Genomic DNA, 18,541 nt, shown 5'->3' with positions numbered 1-18,541 from the left:
TTTTTCAGTCCAGTCATTTATAGCCTATCTGTGACTCTGTCTCTCTCTCTCTCCTATCTTTCTCTCTCTAACAAAATTCACTCTCATGAGTCATGACCTTTGTTTTCAGTTAACCTTAAAAAATGGACAGAAGTGAATGATCCTCACAAAATGAAATATACCTTCTTCATTCGTCGACCTGTCGAATAATTGAAGCGCCAAATTGACAATGAGTCATTCAATTGTAAATTCATGTATCATATGCGTTGTCATTGTCTTTTAATTGAATTATGTTCACCAGTTAAATTCATTAAATTCTTGAACATCATTCAACCGTTAAATAATATAAAATATATCTAATGCACTCTAAAATTTCCAATTGACAAGGCGATTGTCATGCCAAGCTTAAATGTTCGTTGCTTGCACAGGCGATTTCCAATCATTGACCAAATGTGGGTCCCACAGTGATCCGCAGTTAGAAATCACCCGCACACGCAATTGACAACTACAAGTGTATAACATTACTTTCTAAGAGTGCTATTTAAGCAACAAAGTTTCTAGTTTACAAACTTGACATGTGCAGACGCACAGATAGTAACGAAAACAGCTTTAAACCTATGCTTATGAATTGTAACACGGTTTCTAGTTTGTCAATGCGTCTGTATCGCGGACTATTTTCATGGAGGGGAGCACAACTGCAGCCACTGGTCTTTCCGCCATGCCACCGCCTTCATCGATGATCAGTCTGAGGCCTTCAATGTAAAGTTTCCCATGATGACCGCTTACGACAACAGTTGGTTTCTCTGTCAGTTCCTATCAGGACCAAAACACCGTTGATTTCAGTTGCATTTTATTGTATGAGGTTGTCTATCATATCTCAGTTGACCGACAAAAGAGAAAATCTTTATCAAGAACTAACGAACGTAAGAAATACAAAAATCATCGGACAATAAACAGCGAATGTTTCAGTAAAAAGATTGCTGATATTAAGAGGTAGAAAGCCATTACCTTTGGTATATCCCATACATTCTTCCTCCCACTCAGAGCCTCTATCTTAGGCACCCGGGTGTCTCTGGCTTTCAAAAACGCCAACTGCTGTTTGACATCTTTATCTTTCATTAAACCAGCATGGACAGCAATCAATCTACAATGTTTGATTCCATCCGCAGTCTCTACGCAAACATCATCCTGGAAAAAAATGCACATCATCAAGACCGACTAAGTTCAGCATCTGGTCCTACAGTTCTCGACTACTGCATTCTGCTCCACGACACACAAAAGGAATCGGAAAGTGAACCAATTGAAATTTTAAGGTTTTTTCTCACATTTTAGTATCTTACACAACGACTCTAGTGTTCATCGAAAAAAAAGATAGCAAATAGAACAGGCCTCACCTCTTCATGGACCCAAACCATATCAGCAAGAAACTTCTTGTGTTCATCGGGAACTGCCTTAACCAAATCTGCCCATAACAATCATTCTTTCAACACACAAAACTACAGAACAAAGCCACGGCATTGAATTTACAAATAAAGCACACAAACCAGTTCGATAGACACAGCTGGATTGTAAATATATGACACTAAGTCACCAAATCACCGAGTACTAACAAGTTCTTTATTGACAAGACCATATTCTAAACTATTCTAATCTACGGGAAGGAGGATTCACATTTGGATGCAAGGGGCGGGAACATTGCCCTAGCAAACTGCCCTAATCCACGTTTGCGAATACTAATAAGTCAATAACACAACAGTACATCCATAACTTAACAAACAAAGTTTAGCATTTGTCAATTGATAGTGAACAGAACTGGAATGCAAATGATTTTTAGGCCTGTTTTGGATTGCTTGTGGAAGGGTGCATTCCGACAACCAAAAGTTTTTCTGTCTACGTTTTGAGAGAAAAAAAATTTGAAGCGATTCTGAGATGGAAGAGCTTTCTGGAGAGGCAGCTGCTAGGCGCTGAAGCAATTTCAAGTCCTCACTGCTTTTCCATGAGGTTTTTTTTTTTAACAAAAGCTTTGATATGTTATCATAAAATCACTTCTATCAGAAGCTCTTTTGAGCAGGAGTCTTTCCAACATAAACAGTCCCAACCGACAAAACAACTTAACAATTAACAGAAACATCAATTGGCACCAAATGGATCAAATCAAGAAACAGAGAATCCAATCAAACAAAACAAAACAAAAGAAACCCAAATCACCAAACAAAAAAACCATGAATCTCACACAAATCCAGAAAAACTCGAAACACATACCAGCAGAACCATGTGGGACCCCATAGGATTCAAATGTAGGCCCGGCATCATAAATTGACCCTTTGTACTCTGTCCCCTTAGCCGCATTAAACTTAGCCTTGATCTTCCCACCCCATCTCCTCCCCTGCAAGTGCATCCTCTCGTACCCATCTCCCTTAAACCACCCTTCTCTATCCTCGCTATCCGCATACTCCTTCCACCCCTCGGAAAACTCCGAACCGTCGGGAGGCGGCGGCAGGACGCTCACGAAGGCGGCGAAGGCCAGGTCGTGGTTGCCGGTGAGGAAGATGTGCTTCTGATTCGGGTACCTGGAGGGCAGGGAGACGAGAAAGTCGATGACTTTTTTGGTGTCCGGGCCGCGGTCGCAGTAATCGCCAAGGAAAATGATGAGGGCGGTGGAGAAATCTGATGGGTCGATGGCGGATTGGAGATTGGACCAGAGGTTTTGGAGCTTGGTGTGGAAGCCATGGGTGTCGCCGATGCAGCACACTATTCTTGGCTTTGCTTTTGGGTCTGACATTGAGTTTGTGTACAGATTTGTGTGGTTAGGTTGAGTCTTTGAGGCTGATGGTGGTTGCGTTGGGCGATCTGGGGAGGTTGAAATTTGTGTTTAGTGGCTGTCATTTTACTGGCGGTTTTGAAACTTTTTGGTGCGACTATTACGGTGTGATAAAATCTATTCAATACGGTCGATATTTTTATTATAAATATCGATATTGATATTTAATATCTCTAGATTTGTATATTAATATTTTAAACATAGGTTAGACGTGAATTGATAATACTATTTTGACTTGTCACCGTGGGAGATTTATTTGTTCACGACCGCATTATTCACATATCAAGTTGTAAAGTCAATAAATATGATACAAGTAACGTTATTTGTTATTGGCACAAGTTGCAGGGTTGTTTACTTTGACAGTTGTACAAGTAAGCCATAAAATAATATAATCGGATGAGTAAAAAAGATACACGTGAAGTCTAGTTGCTTGCTACAAAGAGAGCTGTATATAACGTTTCATGTGACATAGTCGTAGCTTCGTAGGGTCATATACTTTGATAGTTATACAAGTAAGTCATAGAATAATATAATCGGAAGAGTCGAAAAGATACACATATAAGTCTAATCGCTTGCTACAAAGAAAACTATATATGTAATAGTAACTTCACATGACATGTTATACAAGTAAGCCATAAAATAATATCATCTTGTCATTCAAATACATTAGTCATGAATAGCGAATTGATAGTACTGTTTGACGTGATCGATGTATATCAAATAGCCGAGTGGATGGAGGAAGACAAAAGAACGCAACATGAATTTACAGATTTGGCGTCTGAGCTTTGCTTTAGACGCCCTCTTTGAAAAGAACGCGACGTCCCAGTTCAAACTTTCTGCTTTGCTATAATACATGATGAATTTTAACCATCTAAGTTCGTTTAGATTTCCAAAACCGCATTTTAATGTTTGTAATAAAAATCAAACTTTTCAAATTCCATCCAATTTATATCATTTTAATTCCCTAAGACACGTGAGCTTCGTAGGGATGGATTTAAGTCTATTTTAGCATTTTGGCTCCTATTACAATCATCATTCAAGAATTATTCAAATAAACGCAATAATATACCAAACGGACCTCAGTTTTCTAACAATTATAACACGTGAATTAGTTGTACGACATTATTTAATATCAGAAACTCAGCTTCAGCTATGTTTTTAGTACAAAAACAACACTCTTACAAAAGAATACAATAATACACGATAAATAGGGGAAAAAGGGAAAACAATTTTGGTTGGTTTTCCTCCATTACTTACAAAATGCTAATCTTAACACTCTCCAAGACTCTCTGAGTCGATTTGCAATAGTATGTAAACTTGGTTCATTCTTTATCTCCTTTGGAAGTTGAGGAACTTGATGCCATAGGCAAACACAAAGCAGAAAAGGAGAACCCAGCCGACGTGTGCGGCAGCCACGGCGGGAAGGAAATCATACTCAAAAGCGAAGGCGTCTTTGAGGAACATCTTCAATGGCATAGTGCCATATCCAGGGAGGACAATGTCAGCATTCTTGTCACCCAGTTGGGACATCACAAGGCCATAAAGTGTCCAGGCCACAGGGGAAGCCCAGTAGTACCACCTCCACCAGATTGGTATTTGCTGCAACACAGATAGACATTCAAACTTAATGTGGATTTTTGAAGCTATGAACTTTCATATAGTGTGGTTAAACAGAAGCAATGAGCATCGATTGCGTATTTAGGGATTGATTTCGCAAAAAGCAATTTTACTTAAAAAAGATTTTGTCATAAGTGCTTCTTAAAGAAGCATATGGCAGACGTTTCTCTACAAACCACTTCTATGGTAGGCGTTTTAGCCATCCTAGAAGTAATCCCGAATAGGCCTTTAATTTTGATATCACATACCGGTCTTGGAATGAGGAAGCCGGCAAACAAGTTCCAGAAAATGAGGAAGAAGGACATGACAATGGCAGCAATCTGATGGCCTGGAGTCAGTGCAACGACCATCATGCCGTACATGGTGAAGTAAATGAAGCACATTAGGATATAGTAGTAAAACCACAAAAATTTGCTGATTTTCCATTCGAATCCAATCATGGAGTATAGGAGAAGTGTATATATGAATGTTTGGATTGCAACATAGATTGTCTCTATAGCCACCTGCAAAAAAAGAAGATAACTTGTCAATCAAGTAATATGATGTGTGCAACAGGGTCTCTAAGCAATTTGTCAATTTTATATATTACCTGAGAAAATGCATAAGGCAGTTCAGAATACATCACGGCAGCTCTTTCGCGGTAGAAAACTGTTCTTTCAATGGCAACAACAGATTGGACCGTAGTAGCATTCGTGGCTCCAAGGAAAAGCACAGCAGAAAACAAGGCTCCCAAAAGGTTCATCAGATCTTGTTGTTGGGCTCTGTTACAAGAAAACTTTCATTTATATTAAATAAAGATGCTAATAACATGATTTCGTCAATTATGCAGTTAAAAAACTAGATCTTACGTCTGCTGTCCTTTCTGCCAGAAGATAATACCGAATAAGACACCGATGACAATGGTTATGAAGAATCGGATGGCATTGTACTGAGGGTTTCTCCAATAAGACCAATACATTTTCCAGAAACAAGCTTTGCACTGAATAGAGAAAGGTTGGGAGTATTTGGTTGGAAAGTAGAGATCTTTGGACCCGGGAGCCGGTGTACTAAGCTCTTTTATAAGCTCTTGGTTTCTCCTAAAAGAATATCAAGATGAAGAGTGAGAATCTTAAAACTAGAAATCATAGATTACCCGATCGAGAAAGATATTACGACACTTACTTGTAAAGCAAGGAGTTTACGTAAATGTCTGCAAAGTCCACATCAAGTTGAGCCTCAACGGCAGGAGCAGTGGCCTCCAGCATCCATGTAGCAGGATTACAACCATCCTTGATCTTGGTCACACCCGGAATGGCCTGTTGAAGGTTAAATATACTAGTCAAGACTGCATTAAAATCACAGGAAATGACTTCCCCACATGCACTGGTGTGCAAGAGAGACAATGCACGTGCGGAAACCACTTCTCTAAAATCACTAGTGAAGGACGTATAAGATATAAGAACCGAAAGGAAAACTCACTTCAAAATGCTCTACAAGCTTATGAGAATGGCGGCCGAGGGGTCCACCATAAATGACTTGCCCTCCAAGTTTCATCAAAAGTAACTCGTCGAAAGTTTCAAAAATATCAATGCTTGGCTGGTGAATTGTGCAGACAACAGTTCTGCCTGTGTCCACCGTGTTTCTCACAGTACGCATGACGATAGCAGCAGCCCTGGCATCGAGTCCAGATGTCGGTTCATCCATAAAAATGATAGAGGGGTTAACAACCAGCTCCACAGCTATGGTTAGTCTCTTCCTTTGTTCTGTTGAAAGACCATCTATTCCCGGGAGGCCAACAAGAGAATCCCGTAGTGGATTAAGCTCAACCAAAGCCATGACTTCTTCAACAAACATCTGTATCACCATTAAGGAAGAAACTTTTGGTACTCGAGAAGGTTGAAAATAGGATTTCATGAAGAAAGGAAATATTCCAGTGCAACATACCTTTCTTGTTTGTGTATTCACATCAGAAGTAAGACGGAGCCAGGCTGAATACAGGAGAGATTCATAGACAGTAACATGTGGAGAATGGATGTCATTCTGTTCACAATAACCGCTGACACGAGCAAATGTTTCTTGGTTCTTTGGATAACCAGATATGTTAATGGTCCCTTCGATATACCCACCAGTCTTTCTACCTGCCAAGACATCCATAAGAGTTGTCTTTCCAGCACCACTAACACCTACAAGGGCTGTCAATATTCCGGGTCTAAAAGCACCACAGACATCTCGTAGCAATTGAAGGCGATCTTCTTCAACTCCATGAGTCTTCATTTCCTGGAATCAGTAATCGATAAAAGTATATTTGTTGATCAAAATAAGTATGTAAAGCATCCGGAATAAAATGTTTAAAATGAATAACTTACAGATGGCATATCCACGAAGTAGTTCACATGGTTAAACACAAGTGAAAGGGGTTGAAAGGGCAAAGTCATTCCTTTCTTTGGTGCATGATCTGAATCACCAACAATTTTTGAAGAACTTTTCACTGTCATTTCTTCACTTAACGACTTCTTTCTCTTTCCTTCACTTTCTTCATCAGATACAATAGCTTTTGCATCCCCGAGAGCTAATTTTGGTTTTACAAAAAAAAGAACAGGAGGCTGTGTCAGCTCCGGAACTTCATTCCGTTAAGAAAAGAGAGTAAAGCTTCAAAATGAGATGAACTTACGGTTCAGAAAAGTCAATGCTGCAATAAATAAGATGTTGAAGAGGAGAGAAAAACCAAATAGTGCTCCGATACATATCCAAAACCAGTATTCATCTGTGAAGAATCCTCTAGACTTGAGGAGGACTTCCCCGACTGTAGTTGCATTAATTCTTGGATCTGTATTTGGCTGCAAAAGAAGATAAGAATTGATTAGATGAAGGTGTTTTTATGGAACGAAAAATCATGAACTGAAGACTATCAAACCACAGAGAGATCTAACTGCACTCCATCTTTTGTCAAGGAATTCATTCATGACGATCGCATTCTGTCCATACATCATAGGGAAAATGTAGTAGCCCCAGAGCACCCAAGGCTCAAGGTCGTCTACAAAGAAAAATAGCTTAGAAACTGAACAATCATAAAGAATTGGAAATTTTCAAGAAAATTGGAACAAATTAAAGCATGTTAACAACTTGCTTTAACTACATTAACACGGTAAAGGTAGATATAAGATTGATTACTTACTTTTGGAAACAATAAATCCTCCCAGAACGAATACCATTAGCAAGGTAAAAGCACCAAGCGTGCTAGCAACAACTTGTGTTCTTCCAAGTGCAGCAATGAACCTAAAGAGGGATAGAGCCATCTGATGTATGCCAAAGAATGCCAGGAACTGTTTGAAAAATCTGGAGTAGTGAAGAAAAAATCATGTGAATTGGTAATCCGGAAGGATATAAATTTATAAGATGGAAACTGAACACTGTGAACATTACTATTTACCTGCTAGCAGCTGGAGCAAATCCAATGGTGTAATAGGTAAGAATGATCCAAATCCCAGATTCCATGAATGAAAGCGGGATCCTGAGGACCCAAATTGGTAATCCAAAAGCCCACGCAGGATAAAACAAGAAATCCCTCTGCTTATAGAAAACAGGAAGTCTGAAAACAGTCATTGCTAGTTCTGCCATACCATTAAACATCACATTGATCAGACTGAAGAACAGTGCTCCAAAAAATTTCCCTCCATCTTGTACTGTCCTCACAGGCATTTCTGTTCTAAGGAACACAGTCAAGGCGATCAATGACACTATCGTTATCTGCGTGGTCTTAAATATGTACACGAATGAATTGCGCTTCATTAGCAGCCACTCCCTCGAAAAACATGCCTTGAACAATTCCCAGTTTGAAATGCCATATTTCTTTGTGACCAATGCAGCCGGATGAGCTCTGGACTTTTCGTAAGGAACTCCGAGATCAGCTGCAAGCTGTTGGCCAATCTGAAAAGAGTTGAAGGCCTTCACGAACTCAGGAACCGAAATATATCTGTAAGGTTGACTTTTTTTGAACCAATACTGCTCTTGGTCTTTCCTGGATGTCACTTCTTGCAAAAAATCAACAACTCCTTTCCTCTCTGGGCACTTGAATCCCATGTGTTCGAAGAACTCAAGGACACTCTCGCGCAGACCTTGGTACACGATCTGCCCTTCCGAAAGCAGGATTAGGTCATCAAAGAGCTCAAATGTCTCCGGCGCAGGTTGCAGAAGAGAGATGACCATGGTAACATCCATTATGTGAACCAATTGCCTCATGTATCTGCATATCTGAAAAGTTGTGGAACTATCTAACCCTGTTGATATTTCATCCATTAGAAGAACCTTTGCTGGTCCTACCAACATCTCCCCTACACATTGTTCAATCAATTAGTCCCCAAACCATAATTATAAGAAGATTTGATGAACAAAATTAATAACATGGTGCGAAAAAAATGTACCGGTGGTCACGCGTTTTTTCTGGCCACCGGAAATACCCCTCCTCATATCATCACCAACCAAGATATCAGCACAGGTATCCAATCCAAGTATCTGTAAAAACTTATAAACTAATTAGTCAGATTTTCCAAAAATCATAATCCAGTAGAGATATAAGGGACATAAATAAAAAGAGGTGTGCGGAAATCGTTTGTGTTAAAAAATGAAGTCAATCACAAACCTTGAGAACATAATCTGTGACCAAACTAGTCTTCTGGCCTGAGACTGAGGTGGCTTTCATGAATGCATCAATCTCGGGGTCCGGCTTGATTCCGGCTTCTTTCTCTCTTCTTGAGAGTTCAGCCAGCAGTTGGTATCGAGTTCCGACACCCAAACAACGTCCCGAGAAATCTAACGTCTCTCTCACTGTCATTTCTCCAGAGTGTAGATCATGCTGGCTAATGTAAGCACATGTTCTTCTAGGAACAAACTCATGCAGTTCATGGCCACAATATGTGACTCTCCCAGAAACCTGCTCACCATTTTCCGAGTAATATCAATAACAAAGCTTAATTATGCACACTAATTAAAAAATTTAGAGAGAAAAAAAATCTCACTCTTAGATCATCATCAAGCTTTCCTGCAAGTGCTAGTAACAAGGTTGTTTTGCCTGCACCTGGAGGACCCAAAAGTAGGGTCATCCTGGGAAATTATCAAATCAGTTAACTGTTGAGAGCATTAGCCTATGCACCCAATGTTCCGAGTTCGAACCCCATCCCCAACACAAAACTAAACAGCTGATGTAAATTCATACCTGGAAGGTCTGACTATTCCACTGACATCTTTAAGTATTTGGATCTTTCTCTTTTTTGATGGAGCAAGCTTAATTAATCCCAGGACACTCTGTAGCTCAAAAAACTAATAGCTTGAAAAAATAATAATTTAAAGAAATTTAAAAAGTTAAGCAAGAGAAATAAGTTTTTCATAAAATTAGTTAAACCAAGAGAAATCAAACCTCAATGGTGTTCAAGGTAGCATTAAGTAGAGTAGGCAGTGCTCTGCTCCCAACATATACATCCCCATCCATAGACAAGTTCTCATATCGGACTTCAATCTTCGGAATTTCGATCCCCACACTACAAAAAGAGTGGTGTTATACCCACCCAATGTTTTATTTCCCCACCCATCTTATGTTCACACTCATCATAAATAGACAAAACACACATAAACTCTTTCCCCACCCACCATTATTCCCAAAATAACCCTATATATCTCTTCTCCCAAGTTTCCTTGCTTTAAAAAATTTATTATAATTTAACAAAAAAGAAAATTATCATTAAACAAATATACCTAACGACTCCAACAACAAATATCACAGTAGTCCCCTCCCCAAGAAATTCCCAGAACCTTCTCTATCAACACACCCAAACCTCAGCCCAATCAACCCCCCCCCCCCCCCCAAAAAAAAAAAAAACCACCCAGCGCCCCTCCTTGCCCAAAATCCTCGGTCGGCCTCAACGATGTGTTTTTGGAATCGGGAGATGGTTCTCGAGTCCCCATTTGATCGAGTCGTTGAAGGATCGCAGAGGAGATCAATGGACGAGATAGGCTTGCCGTTTGAGCACAACCTCGACTAGTTTGGTGAAGGTCTTAGCCATGGCAAGCGAGACGATTGGTGAGAAAGTCAGTGCATAAGAGAGAGTGAGAGGAGAAAGAGAGGGAAAGAGGAAGAAGTAGTAGTGTTTGGGGTTGAAGCAGTGAGGTAGGAAATTAAAATGGGGTGAAGTTGTGGAGGCTGAGGTCGGGGAGTGTGGTGGTTATGGGGTTCTTCAAGTTATTTATTTATAATTTCATTTTTATGTTAAATAAGTTTTAAGTCCAGCTGTATAATAATTGTATATGAGTTAAATTTTGAGTGGAAGTTATTTATTGATGTGGTAATACTAAATTATCTAATGATTTATCTTAATTGTGGAGGAGAAGGGGCTTGTTTTAAGATATGATTGGTTGGTTTTTAAGTCTTTGAAGGTCATTTTATACAAGGACAATTTTGTTAATAAAAGTATTATTTTAAAATGGGTAAAGTGATAAAACATTGGGGTGGGGCTCCTACAAAAATCACAAAAATTAACAAAACCCAAAACATAAAAACATTACAAAAATCCTAAAAAAAGCCAAAAAAAAAAAAAAAGGCTGTGTTTGGTATTTTTTTTTTCATACCAAAAGTTGCTTTACTTTAAAGTTAAGTAGTAAAAATGTATTGGTAAAAATAAAATATTTTGTTTATTTTAAAATCAATAGTCTCCAAATAACGACTTATAAAAGCAATTTTCATGTTGCTTTCATAAAAAATGGGGTTGAGTTTTTAATGAATAATTTCAATTCTTGTAATATCCTCATTAGTTATTTAAAAATGATATTATTTGTCTTTCTACACACATTTTATCACTTGAAGAATAAAGTGACTGGTAAAACTGCCACCACGACCACAAACGGCATCACCACCGCTACCGTCTCCCCTAGCACAATTGTTAACTCTCCACTCCAACCACCGCACCCCACAATTGGTATCACCACTATCATACCCCCAACATTGCTGTCACCATCACCACCACCACCGCCAATGCCGCTGCCACCACTATTGCCTCTACCACCGCTCCGCCAACACCACCCCTACTCCCATGTTCATTTTTACCGTTATATACAATTATATATTTTTATATTAAAATTTACCAAATGTTCAAAAAAAAAAAGCAATCCCAAACTGACTCTTAATTTCCTAGTTTTTAAGAAAGCAAATATATGATTTTCAAGACAAAGTTTTGTAGATTAGACCAGTTAACTAGGACAGTCTGTGACCGCCCATACACTCGAATTTGAATCCTCTGTAAATTTGAATAGTTCATAATAAGAAAGAAAGAGTTTCAAACCTATCAGTTCTGTCCCTAAGTCTTCTCAAGAACCTTTCGTTATCATCTTCCACAACCTTCAATATACTCTCCATCAATTGCTTCCTGTCCTGCATTCCCAGCTTCGTCACGTCCACCTCATCAGTCACCACCCTCCCGTTGTCCAGCACCTGCCTCAGCATCCCTCTTTTCAACCTGTCATACGTTGGCAGCCGCTCGATCGCTGCCCACCGCAGCTCCTCCTCCTCATCCTGCCGCCCGCTCCTGTTGAACACATCCGGCGGCGCCTGCCACACTTCCCTGAAACTTGTGGACGCCCAGCTCCTGTTGCTTCCCAACCCCAAGCTTCTCCGGCTGCTGGTCGACTGGGCCAGATCGTCGCTCACCAAAGCCGTCGCCATTTTTGATCTAATTCAACACAGCTTTTGCTTGTGTCCAACTTATGGATTATTTACCACGTTGCATGCTCATAAAATCGTTGTAAAAGGAAGCAACGACAACTGAGAGTTCGTTATATTAACTGAACTGTGCCGGTGCTTTGGATATTATAGCAAACGCAGGTGCTTATCTTTGACCTAAATTAACTCAGGGTCTTATAGAAATGGTGGGGGGTGGTGGGACTTAATCATCGTCGAGGAAGCGGCGTGCCACGGTGGTCCACTGGCTGCAATAAAAGAGAGTAAGTGTGAGTGGTTGGGGAGATTTTTGGTGAGGGTTTGAATTAATAGCTGACACTTGTCAAGTACTTAGTGAATGGGTTAGTTATTGAATTAGTTGGAAGTGTTGTGAGAAGAAGACGTAGTTAAGGGATATTTTGTAATAATAAAGAATGTTGAAATACTATATAGTCTGAAATGTAATGCTTTTGTATTGACTTACATTTCATTGTAAAAACAATATAGTTGAACGATATTAATTCTCTCTCTCTTGTTGGAGAACAATTTAGAAATAATAAAATAACAGAAATACAGAATCGAAATACTTATATTTTATTATTTAAAAATACTTGCAATACAGAATGCAATTACACAATAATTACAAAAAATTAAAATGATACTAACTTAAATGAATTGAAGGTAGAGGCTAGCGCAAACGCTATGTCATTCGAACAGTATTTCTGTCCCACTCGTGTGCTTATGGTTCTACAACGTTTGCTTGACTAGTGATAGAGATTTTACCACACACGCAAACGGGTTAAAAACTCCTATATTACTTGCAAGAATGACAAGGTTGTAGTATAAACGGTTCTCGCAAGGTCGTTCTCCACAGGGATTATTAAATAATTCGAAACAAACCAAATTTCAATTAATTACTGTAAAGCAGAAAGTTGAGATGATTGGTTTTATAACCTACCTAAATTAAAACGAATTTAATTAATAAAAATAAACTAATATGCAATATTAAAGATGAAAGGAAAATAAAACTGTTTTGGAAAAATCAAATTAAGAAAACACTAGGGTTTCACCATCACCTAGCAATCATATGTATTTTTATCAATTACTTATGATCTATACATGCCACTTTGAAGGTTAGGTTTTCCTAATTTATATTCTACTTGGAACCTCCAACATAGAACGTATATCTAACATGCAACCCGTCCGGACGTTCGGATCAAATCTGAACATGAGAGACTCATTATGCTTTATGAAAACCCTTTGAAAAACCATGCAACCCTTAAGATGTGGTGTTCATCTTAAGTGAAATTACAATTATTAATCACAAGAAGCCAACATCAATTTCAGGGAACCTTCCGACCAAAATTGCATCAAATTACTTTTCTAAAGATCCTAATGGTGATCAGGCATTAAGACAATTAGATAGTTTTAATTACGGTGATCAATAATTCAAGGTATGCATGCAATCAATCATAAGCAATTAAATAAAAATCACATATTCCTGCTAAGGTTTACGGCTTCACCCTAGCAAAAGGAATTAGTTACGCATATTCATAATTGAAATCATAGAACATATTATTAAGAATAAAAGGAATGAAAACACCTTAAAGTAGAAAATCTCCAAGAACCCTAGTCAAGTTCTCTGTATCCCCAAAGTTGCATAAAAGAAAAACCCCCAGATTAAGAACGGCCAAGCCTTTTAATATCTCCCTAAAGCTAACACACAAACCCTAACCCTCAAGTATTTTATTCCCACTAAGAAACTAAATAATAATAAAATAAAATAGAAAATAAATTCCTAATTAACCTAGGAAAAACTGCACAGAAACTGTTCAGCCACGTTTTAGCCTCAAATCTCTTCCAAATCCGGCCCAAGATAGCTTGTTTTAAAGATAAGAACATTCTGAACACATCTCCAGAAGGCCACAAACCCATCCGAGGTCATCTTGGGTTCCAAAAATGCAATTCAAGCCCAACACGTCACTATTCCAGCACTGCGCATGGCTCCTTTATTTTATTGCCAGAAAATCATCGCTTGGTAGAAAAAACTGATATTTTGACAGGATCAAGCTAAGTGACTCATGAACGTCCTCCAATTGAAATTACTCCAAAATTCGTCAATTTGACCATGTTTTGCTCCAGAGGAAGTCGAAAATCCTGTATTGGAAATATAATTCAAAGTATCAAAATTCTTCCAAATTATTAACCAAAATATACTAAGAATAGGGTTAAATATATAATATAAAATATACTCATCAACTAGGATACAACTACTTAATTCTACAACCCGCATTGGATTATAGAACTCTAGCGAATTGCTTTGTGTGTTTACTCTCTGAAAATTTTGTACGGAAGACAACGAGGAAGAAAAGATGATCTTTGATGGAACTGAGGACTCCAGTTATATAGGCTCTTTCATACCTCTTCTAACACCTTTTGGATGTATCTGAAGCTATACAACTCTTTCCAAAGAGATACAACTCTTTCCAAAGAGTTGTGTCTATTAATCAAAACGTTTTTAATTAATTTAATTAAAAACTTAATTTGAAATTAAAACTAATTGATCATATTAATTTTAATTCCTTGGCCCCAAGTGCCCCAAGGCCCAAGGCTCTTGTCTTGATTAATTAATATTAATATTATAGTATAATCATCAAGTCTAATCCACACAATTAATGGCCCAAACCTCAATCCTCATTTCAAATGGTCCAAGTTCTAATTACTAAGAAGAAGGAATAATCCACACAATTAGTGGCCCAAACCACTGTTGCCCGATGTGGGACAAGAGTGGTCTCAAAACTCCTACAATACCCCATATTTGAGACAACTCTTTGGTCCTAGAAACACTAAGATACGAGAGTAAACAATAGATGTGACATACATCATGAGAGGTGTCTTTTGGACTTGAACCTACCTTAGTATATACTTATCAGATTTACTAGATGACGTAGTGAATATAAAATCTTGAACTGTTCATCTCCGCAGTAAACCAAGACAATAAGCAAAACATATGTCACACCAACACATTGCAAATTCATACGTTTGTGTTCATTTTGGTCATGAACAAATCTTGGATTCATGAGAGCTTTAGAGAATGTAGCCATGTAATTCTCATAAATGCAACCCCACATTTACTCTCATATAGGTGATATTGATTAAGAATAGGATGCTACTATTCCACCTGATTTACAAGTATCAATATCATTAAACTAATGTATCCTACACCATCAGCAGTCACCACACTTCTTCCATCATAGGAATGGGTATGTAAGTGTGTTTCTTCTTGAATCTAGCCAAACCAGTTTGAATCTAGCCAAACCAGTTTGCCTATTGAACCTAGACCATGGAATCTCCAATCAACTAGGTTAGGTTTCCGTTTGGCAATTTCATTGTACTCTATTAGCTTTAAACCCATTCCCCTCGATGTATGCTTAACTTGCTCTCTAGACAAACCTTTAGTAAGCGGATCTGCAATATTATCTTTTGACTTAACATAGTCAATAGAAATTAAACCACTAGAGAGCCATTGCTTTATAGTATTATGCCTTCGTCTAATTTGTCTAGACTTCCCATTGTATACACTATTTTTAGCTCGATATTGTGCAGCTAAACTATCACAGTGTATACATATTGCTGTTACAGGTTTAGGCCATATGGGAACATCTTCCAAAAAATCTCTTAGCCACTTAGCTTCTCCTCCAGCCATATCGAGAGCTATAAATTCCGATTCCATAGTTGATCGGGCTATGCATGTTTGTTTAGAAGATTTCTAAGATATTGCTGCTCATCCCAAAGTAAATATATATCCACTTGTGGATTTTGTATCATTACTATCCGATATCCAATTCGTATCAGTAAATCCTTCAAGCACATGAGGATACCTTGTATAATGCAATCCATAATTCATTGTATGCTTTAAGTATCTCAATACTCGAATTAAAGCTTCCCAATGATCATGCCCAGGATTGCATGTATATCTACTCAGTCTACTCTTTGAGTATGCTATATCAGGCCTTGTACAGTTTATTATGTACATAAGGCTTCCAATAAATTGTGAGTATTCTCGTTGAGATATAGCATCTCCTATATTCTTCTTAAGTTTGCTATTGGCATCAAAAGGAGTAATTGCATCTTTACTTTCCAAATGACCATATTTTCTAAGTGTAGCTTATATATAATGGGACTGTGGAAGAATATATCCTTCTTGGTTTCTTTTTATTTTTACACCAAGAATCACATCAGCTAATCCAAGATCTTTCATATCGAAACTTGATTTCAATATCTTCTTGGTCCAATTTATTATCTCTTTGTTAGTTCTCATTATAAGCATATCATCTACATATAAACACAACATAACGCAAGCATTACTTTGAGTTTTTGTGTAGACACACTTATCACACTCATTTATCTTAAAACCGTGTGTGATCATAATATGGTCAAAATTTTCATGCCATTGCTTTAGAGCTTGTTTAAACCCGTATAGCGATTTCACACGTTTACAAACTTTGTGTTCTTGACCTTTAACCACAAACCCCTCGGGTTGTTCCATATATATTTCCTCATCTAAGTCTCCATTTAAGAATGCAGTCTTACATCCATTTGATGTATTTCCATGTTATGGAGTGCAGCTATAGCAATCAACAGTCTTATTGACGTAATTCTCGTTACATGCGAGTATGTATCAAAGAAATCCAAATAATGTTTTTGACGGTATCCTTTAGTTACCGAACGAGCCTTATATTTGTCGATTGTACCATCAAGTTTTAATTTCTTCTTAAAGATCCATTTGTACCCAATTGGTTTATTGCCAGGGGCAAATCGACTAATTCCCATGTATGATTTTGTATAATGGAATCTATCTCACTGTTAACTGCATCCTTCCAAAATGGAGCTTCAGGAATGGACATGGCCTCCTTGAATGATTGAGGTTTTGTCTCGGTTAATAAGGTCACAAAATCAGGCCCAAATTCCTTTAGAATTTTTGTCCTTTTACTCCTTCTAGGTTCAAGTTCTTTTTCTTCTTGAACTTTAGACGAGGATGAACCATCATCATGTTCTCCAGGTTCGTCATTAACCTCAAATACATCATCATGTAATCTCTTTTTCAATAAATTAGACTTGCCTATTTTGTATGGAAATATATCCTCAAAAAATATTGCATTTATAGATTCTATAATAATATTGACATGTATATCACTTACTTTGGAATGAAAAACTAAGAATCTATAAGCTGAACTATTAGATACAAAACCAATAAAAACACAATCTATAGTTTTAGACCCTAATTTTGTTCTCTTTGGCAATGAGACTTGTACTTTTGCCAGGCAACCCCACACTTTAAGCAATTTAAACGTTGGGGTTCTTCCTTTCCATAATTCATATGGTGACTCCTTTCTCGTTTTAGGTGGAATTTGATTCAAAATTTTATTTGCAGTAAGTAAAGCTTCACCCCACAAATTGTGTGGAAGCCCAGAGCTATTCAACATAGAATTGATCATGTCTTTAAAAGTACTATTTTTCCGTTCGGCAACACCGTTTTGTTGTGGTGTATAAGGGGCTGTTGTTTGATGAATTATGCCATGTGTGGCACACAATTCAGCAAAGGCATGAGACTCATATTCTCCTCCCCTCTCGGACCTTAAGACTTTAATCTTCTTGTTAAGTTGATTCTCAACTTCTGCCTTATATGTCTTAACATATCTAAGGTCTCATCTTTACTATGAAGTAAATAAACATAACAATACTTACTGAAATCATCTATAAATGTTACATAATAGTTCTTTCCACCACGAGTTGGATATGATCTAAAATCACACAAGTTACTATGAATTAAATCTAACAAATCATTGGATTTTTCATGCACTGATTTAAAGCTTTGACTTGCAAATTTCGATTCTGTACAAGTTTCACATTTAACATTATCTAGATAATCAATTTTGGGCAGCAAACCTAAATTATGCATTCTAAAAAGTGAACGAAAATTTACATGTCCTAACCTAGAGTGCCATAAATTAGACGAATCAACAATATAAGCAGAAGCATTATTTATTTCATTCATAGCATTAGCAAGTACATTTAGTTTGAATAATCCATCAGCAAGGTAACCCTTCCCTACAAACATTCCCCCTTTAGTTAGTATAAACTTATTGGACTCAAAAACTAGTTTGAATCCTCTATTACTAAGGATAGGGCCAGAAACAAGATTCTTCCTTATATCGGGGACATGCAGCACATCAAGGAGGGTTAATTCATTTCCAGAATTGAATTTCAGAACACATTTCCCTATTCCAACCACAACAGATGTAGATGCATTTCCCATAAACAGCTGCTCGTTTCCCTCGATTTTCTGGTATGAAGAGAACATATTTCTGTCACCACACACATGGCGAGTTGCACTAGTATCTATCCACCAATCAGCGTGGTCAGACACAAGGTTGATTTCA

At 37.8% G+C, this 18,541-nt stretch overlaps 2 protein-coding genes across 2 annotated transcripts; both read right to left on the bottom strand.

The window, feature by feature from the left end:
• Nucleotides 1–370: 370 nt before the first annotated feature.
• LOC137745741 (tyrosine-protein phosphatase RLPH2-like) lies at nt 371–2,929 on the bottom strand. The gene is made up of 4 exons (XM_068485744.1): nt 2,242–2,929; nt 1,374–1,441; nt 988–1,167; nt 371–792 (listed from the first exon to the last, which is right to left on the bottom strand). Exons 1-4 carry the CDS (start codon nt 2,759–2,761, stop codon nt 622–624), a joined length of 939 nt encoding a protein of 312 aa, XP_068341845.1. The 5' UTR covers nt 2,762–2,929; the 3' UTR covers nt 371–621.
• Nucleotides 2,930–3,920: 991 nt separating this feature from the next.
• LOC137745555 (ABC transporter G family member 34-like) lies at nt 3,921–12,408 on the bottom strand. Its single transcript, XM_068485516.1, has 18 exons — nt 11,725–12,408; nt 9,810–9,930; nt 9,609–9,697; nt 9,412–9,496; nt 9,036–9,326; nt 8,818–8,908; nt 7,827–8,727; nt 7,572–7,732; nt 7,327–7,430; nt 7,068–7,233; nt 6,763–6,965; nt 6,341–6,673; nt 5,876–6,250; nt 5,579–5,712; nt 5,266–5,493; nt 5,007–5,178; nt 4,666–4,920; nt 3,921–4,399 (listed from the first exon to the last, which is right to left on the bottom strand). Exons 1-18 carry the CDS (start codon nt 12,102–12,104, stop codon nt 4,130–4,132), a joined length of 4,359 nt encoding a protein of 1,452 aa, XP_068341617.1. The 5' UTR covers nt 12,105–12,408; the 3' UTR covers nt 3,921–4,129.
• Between the last annotated feature and the right edge of the window lie 6,133 nt (nt 12,409–18,541).

This window comes from Pyrus communis, chromosome 9 (genome assembly GCF_963583255.1).
Source record: "Pyrus communis chromosome 9, drPyrComm1.1, whole genome shotgun sequence".
NCBI classification, from domain to species: Eukaryota; Viridiplantae; Streptophyta; class Magnoliopsida; order Rosales; family Rosaceae; genus Pyrus; species Pyrus communis.
The sequence above is the reverse complement of the archived record's forward strand: the minus strand, read 5'-3'. Positions and strand labels throughout refer to the sequence as shown.